We start from the raw sequence: 23,185 nt of genomic DNA on the forward strand, positions 1-23,185 counted from the left end.
TGAAAAACAAAATGTTGGCAGCCTACACTAAGGCTGCAGGAAAAAGGGAAGCTCATGCTCTTATCCCACGAGTCAGTCCAGAGCTGACCACTCAGCTCCAAGGCTACACATAACAACGAGCACACTGGCAGGGCATAGGGATCGCTTGTTTCAGGTCCGTGTCATAAATTGAGCAAACAACGACCTTTAAAAGTGATTTCTTCTGTTTGTATAAAACAGTCTAAAACAGGCCGGCAGCTTCTTTTTCGCTCTCCCACTTTATTTCCCCCTCCACCTGTGCTCGAATCACTAGAGACCCCCCTTCGATGGAGTCAGGCTTTAAGCACTGCTTAAAGACGTACTGGTGCGTACATGAGTAACTGTGAGTACGCCAGTTAGGAATTAGGTCGTTGTGTAAGTGTTGAGTAGGCAGTGCTAACGGCACACAATAATGCTATTGCGTTCTACTCTTAAAGGCGAAGCTTAAGTGTCCCCCAAATTTTTTGATAAAGGCAGGGCATGCGATGCAACTCAAAATAAAGAAAAATTCTGTTAAACTTTACAATACACGAGTATAATAGTGAGCCAAAAAATGTTTTACTTTACTTGAGTGTGCTGCACTTGCAATAAATTATTATACCTTTTGCTGGGGACGGAACATTCAAGTGGGTGAAGTGAAAACATTTACGATAAAAATTATTTTGTATTTTTTAGTTTGCATACATACATGACACAGAAATAGAAACAGCATTCGCAGATTTCACTAAACAGTTCATCGGCATTCAAAAAATTTTTGGTTCCGAACCGGTTTGAACAGGAACAGAATGTCACATCGGAGCTGAACCTGGAACTGAACCCGAAAAAATTCCAGTTCTCTGGTTGCCAGCTGATGGAGCGTGCTCGTTCCCGCACATATTCGGCATTTCAGATTATTGGCTTGCATGACTGCTTTGAAATAAATTTTTTTTCCTCTAAACTTTCGTGGCCCTTAGTATATGTTGTCTTCAGTGCCGCTAGCTGAGTATTAGTGTTCATGCGACTGTCTCCATGTTTGCAAACAATCAAACCAGGCCGTGCTGCAGTTGGTCAGCTTGGCAAAGTTCTTGAGGTGTGGTCTCGGAGGATTTAAGGCACCAGATTTACTTGCTTCTAGGCCCAAGGGTGGTTGGTGCTTTGAACTTTGCGAATTTTTGCCCAGAATAACTAGGCATGCACTCACCACATATAAAACATTCTGCAAAGTACGTGTGCATGCCGCTGCCTCTTACGTATACCCAGTCATTACTTTTGTATTGGGTGTAATGTCTATTTTGCTGCAGTACTTCACTCAGCTGGCTCTCTTGGTTTAGCGATCCAACCAGTGATGCAGCTGTTTGCATTTATAGCCCAATCCATGGAGTAGCACTTGCCTACAAGCTAGTACATGCTGTGGATCTGGCTTAAGGTGCTTGTGGCACCTATTTTCGCATGATTTACAGTATTTCGTGTCTGCCACTGTCATGCAATGGGTGAAAAAATAAAAGAGGAAAAAAAATGGCCTGTAACTCCTCAGGGGCATGTCTCTGGCAGTCTCCATGCACTCAAGCTTGCATTTACACATCACTCCAAGTAACAGTGCAAAGTGGCACATCTTGGCATGAAAAGACGTCAGCATGCTTGTGCCGCCTGTTGTGCCCGTTTTAAGTTTGCTGCACCACCAACATGACTGCGTGAATACAACACAGTTTACCAGATGTGGCTCCATCACATGATAAATAGTGCATGGCAAATGTTAGGTGCCATCAGCACAGTAAAGTATGTTCGTGAAGCTTGCCGCTGTACAGTAGGTTAGAATGAGGATGAGACAGGCACTGAGCCTCTCCTTTTATTGTGGCCTATTTTTTAAAGCATCCACATTTTCATGGAGGCAAAATGTGAAAGATGCTCATGTACCCCGCAGTGTCAGTGCACATCCAGGTGGTCAGAATTACCTCTTAGGCCTCCGCTACAGTGTCTCTTACTCTCTTTTTTCACTTCCTCTTTCACCCCATCCCTCTGGGCACAGTTAGAAGTTACCATGCTTCTTCTGTCCCAGTGACCAATTAGGCTTTCAGAAAGTTCACTAGGTTGCATTTTTTATATGTTGTTTTTATTTTGTGACTTTTAGCTACATGCAATTTAGATTGGAAATAAGTATGAACACCAAGAATGTTGTCCGAGAACGTCGCTTTCTTTATAGCCAGCATGAAAAGTAGACGCAACCTGACATTTTTTGTTATAGGACACAATGATGAGGCGTGAAAAGTACTTCTAGTAGGATACAACATTAAACCTTGAACTGTCAAATTAATTCCTGAATCAATTAGGTCGGTGTGTTTTTGGTGACCTGTGGGATGCCTAAGCTTTGCCTTTAAGTGTAGAAAGCAACGGCGTTATTGGGTCCTGTTTGCATCAGCTACTCAACGCTCACACAAACACCTGCTTCTCACGGCACACATTTTCCCACAGTGACACTCGGTCAGAGATTCATAGATCGCGGCGAGGCCTCATACAACTCCAGGCGCAGTAGTGCAGCGGTTAGGCGACGTGGGATGGCTTGTCAGGTGGCTGTGTACATAGCCACTTTTGGGGCTTGTGCAACACAGGTTGCTCTGCCTTACGGTCAATCTGAATGGTGGCAACCTGCCACGGTTACCAAGTTGCAACTTGCCCCACCCTGGCAGGTTTCTACATTTGATTTTTCACTCGCGGCCAGCGATGCTGATAGCAATGCTTGCTTTTTTTCGAGACGGGACCCTTAAAACTTTTGCGCTAAAATGGACCAGTATTGCCATTATGTGATTGGGCAAAGTACAGATGGGAAAGTGGCGCAACAACTACTGTGTGGAGGCAGAGACATCGAAAATGATCGCGAGTGTACTGGTCGAGTTGGTAGGTCTGCGTGGTAGAAGCCAGCCAAAAGGAGCCAGCGTGTACAGCCTACTTACTTCTCTTCTGTGCCATCCTTTTGGCTGGCTTGCACTATAGGTGCCCGCTGCAAGTGTACCGCCAGCGTACGACTTCTAGAAGAGTGTTTGGGGTTTTAAGCCCAGCCTCAGAACTGGAAATTCATTACTATTTACACTTTGCTACTCAGGTGTGGTGAGGAGAGGCAGAACGCTAATTATGTTGTGCTGATTTGAAGGCTGTTAAGTATTTTTTTCCTGTGCTTTTTTTTTCTTTTCCATGTCAGCAAAAGTGACCCTCACGTTATAATCATGGTCATGTCGTGTTGGTGTAAATATTCTATGAAATGAGGAATGAGGGAAACGAACTTGTGTATTTCTTAAGTACCACACCAATAGGTGCTCTGCAGAGCATTAACATGTCAAAATGATTTTTTGCGCAGTTCTATTGGTTCACAGAGATTAAAGCAGACAGTTCTTGCTGAGTTTATTTTTGCAGAATCTTTGTCAGGATTGGTTTCGAGGGCTGACTTGTAGCAAGAAACCTCTTTACGCACACCTCTCCTCAGCGTGAACGTGGGCCGTGGTCTTGTGCAGAACATTTCAGTGCACCAGTGCCTTGAAGGCAGCTACATCGTGCAAAAACTGGTTCTGCTGCAGTCCTGTTAGCATTGTCTACTGATGAGCACGCATGTCAGTCTTAGCTTTATCCATTTGGTGACTGTGGTTAAGGTGTATCCTTCTCTTTTCTTTGGTAAGCGCAGGTGCATGATGGCCCTCTTTTCTTTTTTTCCCCAGGTACATCATTCCTGAGGCTGATCCCCGACAACGGTCCGGCCAAGGACAATGCCTCAGCTGTGCGCCGCCACCTTCTGTGCTCAGGCAAAGTGTTCTACGACCTCACCAAGGAGCGGAGGGCGCGTAACCTTGACTCTGAGGTGGCCATCACTCGCGTCGAACAGGTGGCCTTTTTTGTTCCACTTCATTCCTTTGTATCTTGGAAATCTTGCAGCCCAGTACAGTGAAATCTCGTTGATACGATTCGGCTAAATACGTTTTTCGGCATGATACGTTTTTTTTTTCGTTCCCAGCCGATGCCCTATACAGGTAAATGCATCTTTGTACGGCTAATACGGTCGTATTTCAACGTCGGTTTGGATAATACGATCCCGGAAACGTCTTCTGTATGATAATGACATCAGAACCAGTCCTTTGCAGCGGGTGGGCAGAGCTACTGAAATTAACATCGAGCGAAACGACAGGCACGGCGGACTAAAGACGCGGCGATGCGCGCTTTGTATGCTCGAGGCTCGGCCTGGCTCGGCTCGGCTAGAGTCCGGCCGTGCCTCCGCACAGCGCCTGCAGCAGTGTGGCGGCCTCTGGGAGCAATTTTCGCAAGCTCGCACACCAAACGCACCGAAGCGCACCGAAGGTTTTTAGCGCCATCTATCCTAAGACATAGTACTCACGGTAAAATCACGTGACCAAGAAGCAGTGATTGGCGCATGCATTGACGATGCTGTAGGCTTTGTTGGCTTTGTGCTTGCCATTTCTTGTTGCCATTTTGGTGTTTGGAGCGTTCAGCTTGCACTTCGCCCTTATCGTTTCTTCTGTTTTGGTGCCGCGTTTCACCCGTGCGCTTCACCATGTCTAGAAAGCGTAAAGCGTTATCGCTGAAAGAAAAACTCGACATCCTCGCAAAAGTCGACGAAAATCCGCAGAAGAAACGTGTCGACCTGGCACGCGAACTTTGTTTGCCCGTCTCCACGCTGAACACGATCGTCGGCAAGCGAGAAGAAATTCAGAAGAACATTCAAGTCTTCGGCGCCGGCGTGAAGCAGACAAGGGGCGCCCAGCATGGCAAGATGGAAGAGGTTCTTCTGGCATGGTTCAGGGAAGTAAGGGCAGCGGGCGTGAACGTGGACGGGGCAGTTGTTCGCGAGAAAGCTGATGAGATAGCACTCTCGTTGGGCATAGAAGATTTTAAAGCTTCGGGCGGGTGGCTCCATCGTTTTAAAACACGGCATGGCCTGTCGTATAAAACCGTTTCCGGCGAAGGGAAGTCTGCCGACCAAGATCAGGTCTCCAACTGGCTTCTGACTCTGCCGGCGGTGATTGCTCAGTACCAGCCAAGGGACGTGTTCAACGCAGATGAAGCTGGGTTGTTCATCAACCTTCAGCCCGAGAAAAGTCTCAGCATAAAAGGTGAGACGTGTCAAGGCGGAAAAAAAAGCAAAGAAAGAGTCACCGTATTGTTGTGCTGCAACGCTGATGGAACCGAGAAGCTCAAGCCTACTGTCATTGGCAAATACTGGAAGCCACGCTGCTTTTCGCGTAACCCACGCCTTCCTGTCATTTACAAAGCGAATAAGAAGGCATGGATGACCGGAGCCCTTTTCACAGAATTCCTCACCCTTCTGGATGCCCGGATGCGTGCCGCGAACCGTAGAATTCTTCTATTTCTCGGCAATTGTGCCGCGCACCCTGTCGATACTTCGTGGCTGCAAAACGTAAAAGTAATTTTCCTGCCGCCCAACTGCACCAGCCATTTGCAGCCCCTAGATGCAGGAATCATTAGAAACATGAAATTTCACTTTAGGAGCTTGTTGGTCAGACGCTTTTTGGCCAAGATTGACCGGAAAGATGCTAGCTTGAAGGTGGATCTTCTTGATGCCATCCATTTTCTGGCGATGTCATGGGATCGCGTCAAACCCGACACCATCGCCAACTGCTTCAAGAAGTGTGGCTTTTTTTGTGCACCTGGCGATACTGAGGAAAATGGAGATGACGGCGCAGAGATTGACATCCCGGACTGGGGTGACCTCAATGTCGACGCGTCTCCGGAAGAGTTTGTATCGGCGGATGACCAACTGGCGACATGTGAATTGCGCACCGTCCAAGACATCATTGCAGATGTTACCGCTGAAGAGGAGAGCGACGACGATGACAACCAAGACGCCGGAGATTGCAGCAGCGATCGTCGGCCATTAAATACTGACGGTGCACTCGAAGCTTTGGACGGGCTTCGTGGCTTTGTCGCGTCTGCGGAGCTCAGTGAGGAAACTGCTACTCGTTTTTACGAGTTCCAAAAAAGCTTGCTGCAGGACCTCGAAAAGCAAAAAGTGCAGCGCAAAGTGACGGATTATTTTAAAGTGCTTTAATAAAAGCAAGTTCTGTGCCAAGTATGTATTGTTCGCGATCTTTAGGAGTCCGTTTTGGATAATACGATTTTTGGATAATGCGTTTTTATTTTCGGTGCCCGTGAGAATCGTATCAACGAGATTCCACTGTATGCAGCAGAGCAACAGGGCAGCTAGACTTCATCTCACAGGGCGTTTGCAGCACTGAGACAGGTAGAGCTCTCTCGTCCAGTAGGGGCCAAGAAAGACTACAGATAGTCCCTTCAATATTTTAGCAGTGTTGTAACTATTTTTCAAACAGTTATTGCAATAATTGAAGAGGTAGCCCGGAATGGTGTTTTGAAAGTACAGTGAGCATTTCATTCAGTGCCTAAATTAAGAGAAAGTCCACACGAACACAGCACAGCAGAGGCCTGGTGCAAGCTGGCACGCTGCTATTTGTAAACGAGGCATCTGCTGAGTCTGCAGAGTATCTTGCTTGCAGCAGCTGGACACTAGTGCTCTTCCCTTCACAGGGATGGAGCCACCAGTCGCAAGGTTAGGGGTGCGGAGGAACACGTTTTTCTGCGCATGCCATTCTCATTGGCTCAGATCACAGCAACCTTCACAGCGCTGCAAACAACTTGTGGGGTGGAGTATAGTGCATCTCACCATATTACCGTATTTACACGATTGTAAGTCGACCTATTTTTCAAAATTGCAAAATCCGAAGTGGGGGGGGGGGGGGGGGGGGGGGTCGACTTAAAATCGAAACGAGAGCATCGAGCCATAAATAAAGGGGAGACAAATGAGATATCAATCAGATATCGGGCATGCTACAGCGTGGTTGCATGTTTGCTGCACGGCTCCTTTGCATCGCTCTTGGTGCTGGCCTTGAGCAGCTGCTATGTCAACGAGCAGAACCGGCATCCCCCCCCACGCGAGGCGGCCGATGGTGGCTGTCGATAAGCAGCAAACCGCACCAGCCCACTCCCCACATGTGGCCGCAGATTGCGTCTGCTGGTAAGCGGAAGCGGCCTGATAACGCATTCGTGTTCTACTCTTAATAGGCGTCGTCCAAGTTTTTTTTGTTTACTTTCAACCATGCACTCAGCGCTAAAGGGAGCGCCGATAGTTGATGGAAGAGCCGCTGTTCCAATCACGGCGGCACCCCCAGTCGGAACTGCAGCGGCGTCGGTAGCCGACGGAAGAGCCAACACCGCTCACACGTAGTTTTTCTTTGGCTGTGACGCATTCGACTGCTGCCGGTCGCGTTTCACAAGTTTTTAATGTAGGGCTTCATCATTTGTTTTTTGTGCTCTGGGTCCGGTAAGCGACCGGTGCTCATTCATGGCTACATTCAAGATGGCTGTTATTCTTCACGCCGAAGAAACGAACTGCACGTTGGGCTGCAAGTTTGACGTTAGCAACGGGTGATACAGGCGTGGCAGCTGCAGCGAGGCAAAATTTTCAGCTGTTCCACGCGATATCGTGATGTGGCAGTTTGCGAAGTTGGGGATTTCGCTGCATGACGATGTTAAAACGACGAGCTGTGAGACCTCAGAGAAATATGAAGTGGGGGGTCGACTTACAATCATGTAAATACTGTAATGAATGAATCTTGGGGCATGTTTTGAGTTTCCACTGCTCACAATAGTTCGTGGTCCAGCATTGATTTATAGTAACACTAGTTTCATGCTTGAGATACTTATCCAAGTATGCATCGTGCTTTCTTTGGTACCTGGCACAGCAACCACGTGTGGCATGCGCAGATATTTGCAGCGATGCTTGTGTGGTTTATTCTCTTTAAATCAAAATCTGATCTAGGTACCCTAATTAGCCAATTGTAATATGCTCCCAGTTCTAATGCAGATCCAGTTTTCATGTTTGTGAAGATAGATCCTGAATAAAACATGTTAAGGGGCTATTTGGTGCTGCATTGTTTCTAAAAGAGCAATTGAGCGCTAGATTACTCTTCTAGAAAGAAGTAAAAACGGAAAACGCACACTTTGTGCTGAAGCCCGAAGCAATGTTCATCCATGTTACTCCTTGTCACTGCCTTGACAGCTCTTCTGTGCTGTCAGCACACCATTTCCAGGAGGCCTCCGTAGATACCGTCTGCATCCTTGAGCATCAGCAAGGATCCCCAATATAATATGTTAGTAATGAAGGAAAACAGTCAAGAGCACAGCAAAGCAGTTTAGTGTAACATCTCCAAGGTGCCAACCATTTGCCAAGGGAAAAAGGCTTAACTGCCGTCTTGTAATGACAGTGTTACTGGCGCTGTTCGTAGCATGTTTTTGGTTTTATATCTGATGGTAACATGCGTACCATTTCAAGGTTCGATTTTCATGAATGAAAACATTCATTAAAATTTGATCTAGTTGGTACTACTGTAATTGCATAGTGTACTGCTGAGCATCTTGTGTACCTACCAGTCACGTTTTGCGGCATGCCATAGCTGTTAAATGGGGGTGGCACTGCGTTTTCGCTCACCAGCAAAGCCAATAAGACTAGTACGATGTGATTCTGCGCGGGAAATCATAGGTCCATATCCACTTTGGTTGTGGCATTTCATGGGAAACTGAGTACAGAAGAACTCCATTGCTACGTTCCTGGCTGCTGCGTTGTTGTGAGCCAGTCCCCCTCTAGCACCTATAGAGGCCCGTGTAATGCAAACTTGGCTGTTACATTGCAGCAGTCTTCCCTCATGGTATGTCGTGAATGTTGCCTCTTGCTAGCACTCTCCCTGTGCTGGCATTTTGACAGCCTATGTTTAGTGAGCATGGCTTGGCAATGGCGCATCAGCCAAAGAGGGACTCAACTGGCACTTGACCATCCCAGTGTTCAGCAGCTTCCAGCGTTTTACCCCGTGCCGTGCCTCACATGCTTACGAGCGGTGTGACTTTTGTTGCATGTTGCGGCTAGGACGCAAGGATGAACAACTGAAGGCAAAAAAAACAAAAACAAAATTTTCCTTGAGAGATGGTGCCCGGGCAGCAGAGTACAAGATGCAGTTGCGCGAGTCGGCTCTGAGGCTTCTGTCGTCCTATTTTTCTCATCCAGTATGACTTAAAAGGTTGAGTTTCTGGATTCTGATGGATGAGACTTGTGTAGGATTAAAGTGGTAGCTGCGAAAACTGTGCAGAATATGAGAGTAATATGAGAGGGAGCAAACATTTTTCACAAAATCGCAAAAACTAGTTTGTCAACAGAAAAGGCTGTGCTTGTCACTTATACCATATTTTCTCGCTTATACCTTGCACTAAAAATTTTAAAAAATTTTCGAAATTGGGGGTGCGGGTTATTTGCGAATATTGAGAGGGGGGGAGTCGGCAGGTCAGCTTCACGGCAGCGCACAGCCTGCCATATATAGTCCACACCCCCATCGACATCGACGTGTGTTAAGACAATAAGAGGCCAACACAGGTCATAGCCAGATTCACGTCCATAGTCTATTTTACGACGCCGCGCTGGCCATGCTGTTACATGCTTTGGTCGAATGTTGTTTGGTCTTCGGAGTCAGGTGCCGTTTCTTGTATTTTGCGCTGTTGGCTAGCCTTGTTTAGACATTATGAGTGTGTCTCGGCGGCAATCGTTCACGGTGAATCATATCTACTGCTGAAGAGATCGGCATCAGAGCAGCTGCATGAAAACATGACTTCGATGAGTCCTGTATTCACGACTGGCAGAAGAAGAAAGAATCTCTCGAAACAGCAAACAGGGACAGGCGAGCATTTTGGGGCCTGAAGACTGCCACGTACGTCCACCTCGAGACGCAGCTTGCCAAATTCATTTAGGAGCGGAGGAGTCGTGGCCATGCTGTGTCGACAAAGATGGAGCAGATGGAAGCCCTGAAGCTGGCCGGGGAAATGGACATTCCACGCGTCTTTCGTGCGAGCCGTTGATGGCTGCAGTGCTTTATGGCCAGACATGGATTTGCGACGTGGCGGCAAACTATTATGTGCCAGCACCTTCCCGATGCGTACGAGGACCAACTGCTGAGCTTTCAATGTTACATCATCGGACTTAGAAAAGAGCACAGCTATTTGCTGTCGCAGGCTGGAAATGGTGACCAAACTCCTGTATATTTCAAGATGCCGATGGACACAACTCTGGAGAAAAATGGCACGAAATCAGTTACCGTGCTTTCTGGCGTAAACACCAAGCTGCGCTGCACAGTAATGTTGTGTGCTTTGGCCGACAGCATGAAACTGTGCCCGTATGTCATATTCAAGCGCAAGACGCTACCAAGTATGCCACTGCCTCTAGGAATTGTTGTGCGGGCAGGAGAGAGTTCTTGGATGACTAGTGATCTCATCAGTGACTAGATACGCGTAGTCTGGGAAAAAAGACCAGGGGCTTTGTTTTCACGCAGGTCGATGCTGGTGCTGAACTCCTTCCTAGGTCACTGCACTGACGCGGTGAAAGCTCGCCTCACTGAGAACAGCACCGACCTCGTCGTCATACCTTGCGGCATGACTTCCATGCTACAGCCACTCGATGTGTGCCTGAACAAGCCCTTCAAGACTCATGTGAAGCGGCTGTATGCCCAGTCGATGGCCGATGGCCTTTATGCCCTCACACTGACAGGACGCGCGCAAAGGCCACATATTGCAATGCTGTGCCAGTGCATCGTGGATGCATGTAGAGCGATCCCAGCTGACTGGTGTGCAAAAGTTTTAAAAAATGTGCCATAAGCAACTGCTTATATGGATCCGATGATGGTTACATCTTTGAGAGCAGCGATGAAGCTTCGGATTGCAGGAGTGTGAGCGGCGACGACTAATAGAATAAAATAACAGTACTGACAACATTGTGGCGGCCGTTTTGAAATAAATTTGTTTTGAAAGCGAAACCATCACTGTTAGCACAGTTATATTTTTGTCAGGTAAGTGTGCGGGTTATACGTGAGCATTTTTTTTTTTTTTTTTGTGGAGCTCAAAGTTGGGGGTGTGGGTTATATGTGCGAGAACACGTAACTACAGAGCAATCAATGATTGAATGGTCAAATTTGGTTCTCTCTCATATTGCTCACAACTGTACATGTGCTCCAGTTTCACGTGCTCTCTCCCTGCTACGGCTGCTGCCACAGATGGAGGGTCATCGCAGGGCATCCAGGACGTTCTGCACGCGCATAACTATTCCAAGAACCACAAAGCCTTGAAAATTACAGACAGGCATGTTCACTTGGGGCATACTATAGTGCCATACAACTCAAGAATGGATAGGGAGTGCCCCCCTCAAAGGAGCCCCTCCAGTTAATGGCCTCTACTGATTCTCCCCCTTGACCGATTCTCTCCCTCTCACCTTTGATCGGTCCCTGTGGGCCGGCTTGCGTGAAATCGCAGGGGTGGCAAATGAATGGCAAATAACTACCGCTTAATCAGATTGTTACAGTGAGAGAGATGTTTACGGCAACCGAAACGTTGGGAAGAGTTAGCTGGTTGCCAGACCTATCGCGCACAGCTTCATGACCCGCCACTAAATCCCACTGGGAAAAAGCCACTTGACATATCTCGCTTGAACAGTCTACGGGCCAATTGCGCGCTTCGCTTAATAGTGACGTGTGAACACGTGATACGCGGGCCGTGGACGTGCCGTGGGCCAGTGGTCCATCGTGTGAATTGGCCTTTAGTGGAGATTAGGGGTTGTATACACAAGACTGTTTGCTTTGTAACCGGCTCGCTTACATCACGTGGCCAGTCGTACGCGGCGGCCTGCGAAGAAGCGAGCCGTCTCCAAAGTGAGCTAGATCCAAAGCGAGTCGCCTCGTGGATTTGGCCCTTGTATTGTCTGGTAGCGCCGTACAGCAATAGTACTGCTAACCTGCTAGTGACCAATCAGCTAATTTTGTCTCTGACATCGGCAGGGTTTTGGTATGACGACAACTCTAGTGCATTTGCATTAAAAAGGTTTTGTTAAGACTTTTTTTTCAGAGTCGAAAATTCATACGAATTTCATACTATATGAAATTACATATAATTTCGTATCATGCATCTGCTCGTCCGCCTGTCTGTCGATCCATCCACCATCAGCATAAGTGCACGGTCTACATGTTGCGTCCCTGTGGCACTCTTGTTCGGGTGTGGCCAGTGTTTAGTATTATTCACTCAAAAGGTGTTTGCTGCATCACAGCACTATCCGATGATTTTTCAATTGTTAGTGGCGGCAGCCAATTGAGTGAGATAAAGCAAACATGCTGAACACTGGCACTATTGGTCAGGTGTACATTCTTACACAGGTTAAAAATAAGTAAGATATCGTTGACAAAAGTGGTAGACTATTTCATTGCAAATCGCTTTATAACACGAGTAAATATGGTGCTGTTTATACCAAATAGCTTAAGTATCCTTGTGAAAGTCCGATTAAGCAGTATAGCACTGCTACTTGTTTGTACCGAACTCCTGTTTAGCAGAACATTTGGTATATTGGGCGATGCGCCGTGCTCCTGATGATGCTCCCGTGACCACCTCACACGTGAATCCAGGTTTGCTGTGCAGCCTTGGACATCCACTGGCAGCGTTAACAATGTGAAAACACTATAAAGGGGCATAACCACACATGGGGTGTGGTTGTCTGGCATACCTGTTTTCAACACACGACTGCAGTCATGCAGGAACTTAGCGCTGAGTGCACTGTTTGTTATTGGGTGAAGCAAATCTTGCTGACTGAAGGCTTGTGGTGGTTCATGCCTGGCCAGCTTTACTGCCTAAGGTGCTGTGGAAACCAACTGTACCTGAATTTTTATGTACGATGGTTGTTTGTAGTGTACTCGTAACAGCACTAGACCTCTTATGATAGGTGGTGACTTGTTCTAAAGCGCTGTCAGCTGCAGTTTCAATGCAAAGTGGGCTAGACATAGTGATGGCCAGCAAGCAGCTTGATGCCAGTACGCTGGCTAGTCGCTGCTGGGAGTGCAGTGCAAGCATGTGTGCACCGCACTCAGGTTGCAGATAAAATTACCATGTTCTGTAAAATATAAAATTTCAGTAAAGCCTCGATAATTCGAACTCTGATAATTCGAAATCCCGTATAATTATAATATTTGCGGTCCTGTAATCTGGTCCTGGTAACCAGAGAGGCCCCACCGCTGCGCCGTGCGTTCTTCATCGCCGCTCTATCACTCGAACCACGCGTCGCATGCACAGCATTGCGTATAAAAGGCAGAGATGTAATAGGCGTCTGTATAACAACGTTTGACATGCATGCAGAGAAGGAGAGTCCAGCCGCTGCTAATGGCGGTATAGACAAGAGAAGATTAACTCTTCCGATCGTGAGGCACTCAACAAAGAGGGAATGAGCGTCAGAAGGCGAAGAGAGCAGCGGAGATGCCCGAACAGAGAGAGGAACGCCTTGCCAAACGGAGATGCCAGGCTGCCGAGTGCAATAGACGGTGCGTAGCCGCCGAGATGGAGCCTATGGAAGGCGCCAGTCAAAGGGAACCAACAGAAGAGGATGTGAAGGCCCATCGTGTGACTGATCACACCATTCGAGTTTCCAAAAAACAAGCTTAGCCAGGGAAACGTACCTTTCGCTACGTATATCCTGTCATAGCCGAGCGAAGCCACTGCCAATTTTTTTGTTCTGTACCAATTTTCACAAAATTTTTGCAAGCTCTTGTATCCCTTGTTTTATTCCTGATTTTAAGAACCTTGCTTTGATCCCTGTTTATGTAAGCTTGTTTTTGGCTGAACATGCATTTCCTTGTTTGTTGTTTTTTCTTTTCTTTTTTGTTCTGCTTTCTCATGAAAAGTGCATCTACGTTGGGCTTTGCAATTCATATGTTTACATTGTAGAGGAGGAGGGAGCTAGTCGAACTTTTTTCCCATCCTTCCCTCATTGACTGGATCAGAAATAAATACATTATTATTAATAAGCATGATGACAAGCAAGATCATGATCAGCCTGACTGTGCTCACTTCAGGACTAAGGCCTCTCCCATATCTTTCCAATCAACCCTGTCCTGTAGAAGCCATGGCAGCCTTATCCGCCCGCCTAACTTTCTGCCGCCCTCTGCTACATTTGCCTCCTTGTGGGGGTGGGGGTGGTAAGCTTGAATCAGTAAAGAGCTTTGCGTCTCCTGAACTGGGAGGGGACCTCAGTCCAGGGCTCCTCCGGTTACCACCGATTACTGCTTAGAGACTTGTGGCCTGGTGCCCAGATGAGAACAGTTTGAGAAAGTTGGTATAATTAAGTCTGTTACCCTTAAAGACCATCGGTTATCTTGCCTTTGCATTACATGCCCTGCCCATTTCTTCCTCTTGATTTTGACTAGGATGCCATTAACCTGTACCTGTTTCATGAAGAAGTTTTTAATTTAAATTTGATAGTCATATTCAAACTGCTCAGAAGTATTCACTCCACAACTAGTTTCTATTCTTCATATTCGCTTTGCCACTGAAAACTTGATATCAGCTCACCTCTAGTCCCTAATATGCTGAATTAACACCCTTCCATTCGCCCCAATAAAGGTGGCATTTGAAAAGCATGACAAAAAGTGTGGGCTGAAAAAACTATTCTTTGTCTGCCATGGTCAGTGTGCGTCTTGTTGTCCTTCACATAAAAATGACAGCTTGGTTTGGAATTCTTTTTGCACAGCTCTGCCCATTCCCATTCGATCTGGTGAAGCAGGAGATTGACCGGTACCCGAACGCCGAGATCTTCTGGGTCCAGGAGGAGCACAAGAACCAGGGCTTCTGGTATTTTGTCCAGCCCCGAATGCAGACTGTGGTTGCCCACCAGAGGCCGATCCAGTGAGTGGCCTTCCTGTCTGCTTGTGCTGCATTTCAGTGCGCTGTTGGTCTCTTTATGTCGGCTACGCATTGGCATGTGCACATCTTGATAATGCATTAGAATGCATTAGCTTTTGGTTATGTGTGGAGGAAACTTCTTCCTGCTCTGAACTTGGAGCACGTTGAGACAGATAAATGTGGAATTGATAACAACATCAATAATGTGACTGCTAGCATGTGACATTTTGTACGCCATCTAAACCCAGTGTTTGAGAGTAACTGCAGTTGAAGTCCTCAGGTTCATCTGAGGAGCAGCTGTTATGTCCGTTGCAGTTAGCATTTTGGCCCTCTCAAAGAAAGAGGCTGCCTCAGCAACAGCAGATACAGCTGCTTCTCAGAGTGCATATTTTGAATGTTTGGATGCGTATATACATACACGTGCATTTTGCTGTGCTGCAGGAAGCCCTAGTGGAATAATGCATCAACCCCAGGTGATTTGTTAAAGCGCGCTTTCATTACTGTATTTATTCGAATCTAAGCCGATGGTTTAGTTCCAATTATGAAACTGGGGTGTTGGCTTAGATTCGAGTATGTGGCTGCGCAATCGCCATCGGCGGTACTGCGCATGCAGCTCCTCAGCGCCTCCTTTCTGCATGCTTTGTCAGATCAGCGGATCGGCTCGTTAGGCCTGTGGCTAGCGCGACTCCGTGATCTCGTCTCATGATGCGATGGCACCAACAATTAAGCGGTGTCATTACACCGCTGCTTTCAAGCGAAAAGTTGTGCTTGCGGCGGGAAGCTCGACCAGTCTTCAAGCACAGCGAGAGCATGGCATGGACGAAGCAAATATCCGCCGCTGACGAAAACAACAGGACCAGTTGTTCAACTGCGCTGCAGCACAAATGACATTTTCCGAACCCCGCAGAGGCTGTTACTATGCTGTGGAAGAGGAAGTTGCTCAGTTTGTTAGGACACAAAGGGCCGGAGCACTTCCTGTTACAACCGAAATTATTCAGGCGACGGCCAGGGAGGTGGCGAAAGCTTGAGGCATCCCCCACACTGCGTTCAAGGCAAGCAGAGGCTGGCTTCAAAAATTTATGAAGCGGTTTGACTTTAGCATGCGGCGATGAACTTCAGTGTGCCAGAAGCTGCCTGGAGGTTTTGAAGAGAAATTGGTATCTTTTCAAAGGTATGTGATCAAGAAGAGGATTGAAAAGGGGTATGAACTTGGGCAAATTGGAAATGCCGATCAGACCCCAATTTATTTTGATATGCCCATGGCGTACACAGTGGCCGAGAAGGGTTCTAAAGAAGTGAAAGTGTGTACTGCTGGCTACGAGAAGCAACGTTTGACTGTGGTGCTCTGCTGCACTGCCGATGGACGGAAGCTGCCACCGTACATCATCTTCAAGTGGAAGACTCTTCCTGCGAAGGAAAAGTTTCTCAGAAACGTCATCTTTCGTGTGCACGAAAATGGATGGATGACCGCGGCAATGGTTGAAGAATGGATTAGGCTGGTCTGGCAGCGTCGACCAGGTGCATTGTTGTGCCGGGATTCCCTCCTGGTTTAAGACTTACAACAGACACCTGACGGACGGCGTGAAGGCTGCACTTGCACGAGGTGGGACAGATGTGGCCACCAAACCTGGCGGCATGACCAGTCAGCTGCAGCCACTCGATGTTGCCATCAACAGGCGCTTTAACTCTAGAGTACGCAAGTACAGTCGAACCCCTCTACAACGAACGTCACTTCAACGAAGTTTTCACTTCAACGAAATATTTCCTATTCCCCGTCAGCTCGCCATAGAAAGTAATGGAACAAATTTCTCATCACAACAAACCATTTTTGGCGCGCGTTTCCGCTTCAACGAAAATTTTGCTATGCGAAGCTGGGTTTAAAAATATGTCTTACAATAGAACAAGCATATCGCCGCCCATCTGTGTACTTCCATAGGTCCACCGCTGCTTTGTTTCACTAAACTTTCGCTGGAACCAATTTATCCATTCATTCAAACGTACATGAAGACCGCCATTGCTTGGTGGTGCTGACAGTTGGGCTGGCTGCCTTGCGACAAGGCGCGGGTGCGAGCTCCTGTTTTCTTCCAAGCCAGAGCCGCAACCAATCAGTCGCCAAAGGGCGCAGCAGCCTGGCAACAGCAGCAGCGCGTTTGCCTTAGTTTTCTTCACTCATGCTTGTGCACTGCAATCAACACGAGCATGATGACTTTGTCTAGGAAGCAGAAGTTCCTTTCATCCGAGGAGCTGAGTTATGAAGCCATAATTCAGGGCGTTCGCCACAGCGACACATCATCGGATGATGACAGCGACGCAGAGGATTTAGCACCACATCTGCACTAAAATGGATGGAAGCATTTGATGTGCTCTGCAGATTTATTGGTGCTCACAATGACGACGTCGCGATGCAATTGCTCACCGAGTGCAAAGGTCGTGCCACGGCACTCGTGGCAAAAAAAAAAAAAGAAAGAAGCAGAAGAAGCTGACTGACTTCTTTGGAAATAAATGTTGTTTTGGGGCTATGTTGTCCAACCTGACAGTGTTTTCGGGCTGATTTCGCTGCAACGAAATTTCTGCTTCAACGAAATTCTTCGCGCACCCCATCAGTTTCGTTGTAGCGAGGTTCAACTGTATTACACTGACTGGTTGACCGAACGGGATCACGAGCTTACTCCGACAGGTCGCATTAAACGCGCATCGCTCAGTCAGTTGGCCAACTGGGTTGCAGCAGTATGGGAAGATACTCCGGCGGAGATGAGGTGATTGGTGCGGTCATTCCATAAGTGCTGCATTTCAAATGCGCTGGATGGTACTGAGGACAGCGTGCTGTGGGATGAAGACAGTTACAAAGAAATCTCCAGCGAGGACAAAGACGAGTGATCAGTCGATCTCATGAAGAGCACATTCAGCTTTCATTTGAATAAATGTCTTTCTGGTTCAGGGCAGTCTATTTCCTTTTTCTGTTGACTTGCATTCGAGGTTGTTTTTTTTTCGGGTTCGCGATGGGAAGTTTGGCTTGCAATCGCGGCTGGCTCAGATTCGAGTAAATATGGTATTTTCGCTCCCCCCCATGTGTCACAACCACTGACATTACATTTCTATGGGCCACATTTTTATTATTTAAATCTATTCAGCCGCAATGGTGTTTCAGTGGTTCTGATGCTCGGTTGCTGACTCGAATGATTGATCCCAGCCATGGCCGTCACATTTAGATGGAGGTGAAATGCTAGAGGCCCATGAACTGTGAGATGTCAGCACATGTTAAAGAACCCCAGGTGGTCAAAATTATCTGGAGCCCTCCACTACAGCATCCCTCCTAGCCCGAGTTGCATTGTGACATTAAAACCCATAAATATGTAAAATCTTTGTCTCGAATATTAGTACTCCACTAAGCTCTAAACTACCCATTAATATATATTGTTAACGCAAAGCAGTGGAGATTCACTAGTGCTGAACACATGAGCAGACTTAGCAGTTTTTAACGTAATGTTCATGGCAAATGTTTCGCGCAAAGATATATATGTTGTGATGTGACAGAGAACATATTTTGATGATTCAGCCAACTTCATGGTAGAAACTTGTGGATCTTGATTCTTATTTTTTTTAAGAAACTGTTTGACTCATTATGTTGTGTCTCTCATAGCAATGGAGCTAAATGAAAGTGGGAAGTATTACACAGTGACTAAATATTTACTGCAAAATTGAATTTGTGAAACACAAAATTTTTAGCTATGATAACAAGAAAAATTGATATAGATAAGCCTACATCTCAGAATAAAAAATAGGTGCAATAGAATCTGAGCATACAAAATGTTTCCCATTGTACAGTCGAACACGGATATATCGAACCCACATATATGGAATTATTGTCTGTATCGAACTCGTCAATTATCCCCTTGAAAATTCTGTGTAAAAGTATAGAAATTCGTACGTTTATATCGAACGATATTTTTATCCGCCATTGGATATATAGAACGCCGCGCGATCTCGGCACTCGCTGCACCCGCGAGCTCCGCGCCTCCCTTGAAAGGCTCGGAAAATGTGAGAGCGAGGGGGAGGGAGGCTCGGACTGTACTCCCGCTGTGCACGCTCTCCGACTTGCGGAACAGCTTTTTTTTTCTCTCTCCCAATGTCTCTCATCCTTCCCCCGCGTAACCATAGTGATCGGCTCGGAAAAGGTAGCCAGGAACGAAGGCGCCGGCGGCCTCCTCCTTTTGCCTTTTTTTTTTCTTGTTGCTTTTTCACGAGTTTTGCTCAGCCAACCACAGCTCGTGCCTTTCGTACGTCGCTGTCCTGTGAAAGGAAATGAGTTTCTCTGACAATGCCACTCTTAACAGATGGGCCGCTTGTGTGCCTTTTGTTGCAGGTATGTGGGCCGGGCAGTGTCTCCTTCGACGGCGACAGGCAGCAAGCACACACACAAGAAGGAGTCAGAGAGGCTGCTCAACGAAAGCTTTGCCTGAGCGTGATGTTGAACTTGAAAGAGGATGGGGAGGAGAGGGAGAGGAGGCCTCTTTATATATTTAAAATCGAAGGCAAGACGGAAGTGGATGATAGGAGCTCCCGTCACTTGCTTGCTTGTGTCCTAACCAAGATGTGCTTCTTGTGTGCTGTAAGAATTGTGTTATCACATTTTCTGTGGACGCGACACCAGCACCTTTGTGGTGATGCCATGGGTTTGCTGAGGTCTTGTTTAGATGTGTTTGGCACATTCTGTGAAGCAGATCTGATAGTCACTGCACAGCAGGGTGAACTTTCATATTTGGGCAGCCTTGTTGTTTATATGTTACCTTGAGATGCTTGTAAGGAGTAGAGCTAAGGGCAGGAAAATAACCCCAAGATGCACCGTGTAATGGATGTGTTCAACGGTATGGTTTTGATTGTGCGCCAGAGCCTGTTCAATGTCATTCAGCTCTTGTCGTGCAAATGTGTACGTCACATACCAACTTCATGTCGCACTTGTACAGGAGGTGCGTTCAGGTTTTAGTGCACGCATGAAAAACAAGGTGTGTTCAGGATCTTTTTATATATATTATATATATGAAATAGTCCTGTGCCCTTCCACATGACGTGTCTTACCGTAAAAACCGGACTATAGGTCGGACCGGAATATAGGTCGACCCCCTAACCAACCAATTCTAAAAATGAAAAAGATCTTTTTCAATGGGAAAAGTACCGAAAGACATCCTTACATTGAAACAAATGCGACTCGAGAGGTTGCACAATGGTGACAGTATTTAATTTCATTTAAATGCTGCTTGTATGTACACCCGGCAAATTTTTTAACAATATCGCGCACCAATCGGCTCGCGTGTTTGTTTCTGGCACAGGCAAGTACGGCGCCGTAGAGCAAAGCCCTCCTCTTCATGAATCGCCGCAACCAGGATGGCGAGCTTTTGAATTGCGCCCTCGTGAGTCTAGAGGCATGCGCGATCTCTGCCGCTTTCACGCGGATGCATTCGGCAGTCACAGGCAGCGATCTTGCTCGCAGCGCAACGTTTCCTTCCTGTTCTCGATACACTACAATCTGCCCACGAAATGATGTTTTCTTCTGGTTGCTGCAAGTTGTAATACGCAGCTTCTGCCTCCGCCAGTACTGAATGCTCTTTTCGGATACTCCAAATTCGCGCTGTGCCGCCAGGTTCCCGTGAGCTTCCTCGTACTCAATCGTGTTTTTCTTGAAGGCGACGGTAAATTGCCGTTAGCTTCCGCTTTGCATCTACTGAAACGCAAAATGGCGGCACTGCTGCTGATGGCGATGGTGATGGAGGCTGTTGACTTCAGCCACCCATTGTTGCAAGACTTCCGTATTTTTTCCGCCAATGACCGGTATATAAGACGGAGGTCGACTTTTCACCATGGTTTTTTGAAAAAAAGTTCGACCTATATTCCGGTTTTTACGGTAGCTTCCTCTTGCCTGGGTGCATATGCTTGCTCCTGTATGGCATACCTAATGTGCTTGAACTTGTTGCTCTGTTGTTGTGTGTGCTGCTGAGCTTATGGCCTGTAGCATTTTTCTTTATTTTTTTTCTCCACCACAGCTGTGGCCGAGGAGGATGAAGAAATATGTGGTGCAGATTAGATCTTCCCAGTTTTTGTTGACGTGGCTGGATTTCGGAACACTTGTAGTGGGATCGAAAAAAAAAAAACCTCATTTGCAGTAACATACCGCAGTTGAGAAAAATTTTTTCTTTAGTCATTGAGCAGCGCTGCTTGAACAGGCGTGCAGGATAAGAGTGCAAGGCATGAGCGTTATGCAGCCGTTGTTTCTCTTGTAATGTTTAGAAATGGCTTCGCACAGAAGCAGAAGTCAGGGCAAGTGGCACTCACACAAAGTTGTTCAGCATTGCTCTTGCATTTTGACAAGTCTAAGCCAGTGAGTAGAGCTGTGCCTCCCTTTGTATTTTTATTCCACTAGTTAGGGTGCAGAGTTGAGGAGGAAAAAGAAAGTTTACAGGCATAGCCAGCCGTTATTTATGCAGCTAGGCTTTTTATTATTTGTGTGCAAATGAGAGCTACTTTGTTGCAAAAAATTCAAGGATCAGTGCAGTGAAAATTCTTAAGTAGTTTTTAACTAACAGATTTTTTAAATAATTGAGGTGCACCACGCAAAAGTTCAAATATGCTTTATCACAGCATTGCACCTGGCATGAGTTCTTATTTGTTGACAAGCAGGTTTTCATAATCCCAGATGACAGTGTTCCTGTCTCTCCCAGGTTATTTTGTTTATGAAATCAGTGTGTGTGATGTCACACTTCTCAATGTTCCTTGCAAAAAAAAAAAAATCGTGTAGTAGGTGACTGGCAATCACTACAGCCCTGGTTTCAGTATTTTGAATTTTTGCAAGTCTGCCAGTATGGCCCCGTCACAGAATAGGAAGTGTGTGCTGACTTTGCCAAAACTGCAACTTTTAGTTCTTTTTTTAACTGTGAAAGAAAACCAACAGCAGTGCAGTGGTTGTCCTTTGGGGCACCTCCAGATTTTTAAAACTTGTCTGGACAAGGAATTTTAATTGCGCTGGTCCTGTCAAGCTGGCCGTGCCTTAGTTGTAGTCTTTAAGCAGCAGCAGTTCTCTAAACATATGTGCATAGAAAATTGTGTACACCGTTAAGTAGCTTTGCAGCCGAACATAGTGACTGCAGTGTAAAAGGTGCACTTTCATTTGTATTTAGCAGGGCCCTGCTCCATGTTGAGTTAAGCAGTGGCTGTAGTGTTTCTTGTTAGCTCTGCAGTTTTATTTCTTACTGATACATGCATTGTTATTTAAGCTGTTCATTCCTTTTGTACTGTATTAGCTTCTTTGTCTTTTCTTGCTTCTTCTAGCCTAGATTGCAATTGTGGCGTCACTAATTGTTTTTGTGTTGATCTTAGCTCCTTTTAAGACATGCAGGGGATTTTCTTATGGCGACTGTCTTGTTCCATTTGTAAAGTGGGCCTTACGGCCTTTTTGGCCGAGTATGGCACATTTAGGAGCATTTTCAAAGCAAGAGAATGTGCGCTGCAGCTCATTTCTCCTCAAGCATTGAGTTTATTGTGTTTCTGCAATAAAATTTTTCGTAGCGACTTCAAACTGAGCATGTTCTTGTTAGTTACTAAATGCTTCATCAAGTGCTCTTGAGAAGAAAGGAGGTCTGGAATCCTGGTCAAATGGCATTTAAAGCAAGCACAAAACTGTCCTGCGGGCCCCAGCTCACCTGTTTTTCGGATGCAGCTTGGCCTCCGCTGCCCAGGGGTGGGAAAGATTGTGATCTGCTCTCTGTTTCTTTCGGTTGGATAGAGATCTTACTCGTTCCGGACTTTGATCTGGAGCAGGAATTGGTGCGGCCTCTGGAGTTTGACCACTGCCGGCTGCGTGACTTTCTGGGGGCCGGCGACTGCTTCCCCTCCGTTTCTTTGGTAGAGTTGGCGGTGGTGCCCGGTTTCTTGTTCCCCGGGCGGTTGAAGCGAACCTTGCATTCCTTGGAACCCGTAAAGTGCGATCCATTGCACGGTATGCATTTGACCTCTCATGTGGGTGGGTCGCCCGGTAAATGATTCTCTCCGTATCTGTGGCAGAGATTTTGGCAAGGAGCCGTACACGGGTCGCTCCGATGTCCGAGTATCTGGCAGTTGAAGCACGCTTCGGCCTTTGCCAAGAAGGGGTAGCAGTTGTAGATTGCCCCATAGAATTTGAGTTGCTTGGGGACCTTCTTGGTGTTGATGAAAGTGGCGAGGATCGACTTCGTCTTTCCGAGTTGCTGCGCATCGGAAATGGTGTAGGAGTAGCTCTTGTTGTAGGTTTGGAGGTCTTAGACGATCTCTTTTGCCTTCTGGTCATAGATGGCGTTGTACAGTACACCTCGGATGGCGTTGTTGGGTTGGGCGATGTAGGCTCTCATCGGTACGTCGTATCTGCGATGAGTAGGGAGGTGAT

The 23,185-nt window shown here is 46.8% G+C and overlaps 1 protein-coding gene across 1 annotated transcript in view; it reads left to right on the forward strand.

Moving 5' to 3' along the window:
- The window catches only part of Ogdh (oxoglutarate dehydrogenase Nc73EF), a 147,757-nt gene extending 125,415 nt beyond the window's left edge, over positions 1-22,342 (forward strand). Inside the window, exons 20-22 of the mRNA XM_077650983.1 lie at positions 3,702-3,865; positions 14,624-14,778; positions 19,139-22,342. Of these exons, the coding sequence (XP_077507109.1) occupies positions 3,702-3,865; positions 14,624-14,778; positions 19,139-19,235 (416 nt within the window). The 3' untranslated portion in view covers positions 19,236-22,342. The remainder of the gene's footprint in view (positions 1-3,701; positions 3,866-14,623; positions 14,779-19,138) is intronic.
- The last annotated feature ends 843 nt before the right edge of the window (positions 22,343-23,185 follow it).

The sequence above is a fragment of the Amblyomma americanum genome, chromosome 1 (assembly GCF_052857255.1).
Source record: "Amblyomma americanum isolate KBUSLIRL-KWMA chromosome 1, ASM5285725v1, whole genome shotgun sequence".
NCBI classification, from domain to species: domain Eukaryota; kingdom Metazoa; phylum Arthropoda; class Arachnida; order Ixodida; family Ixodidae; genus Amblyomma; species Amblyomma americanum.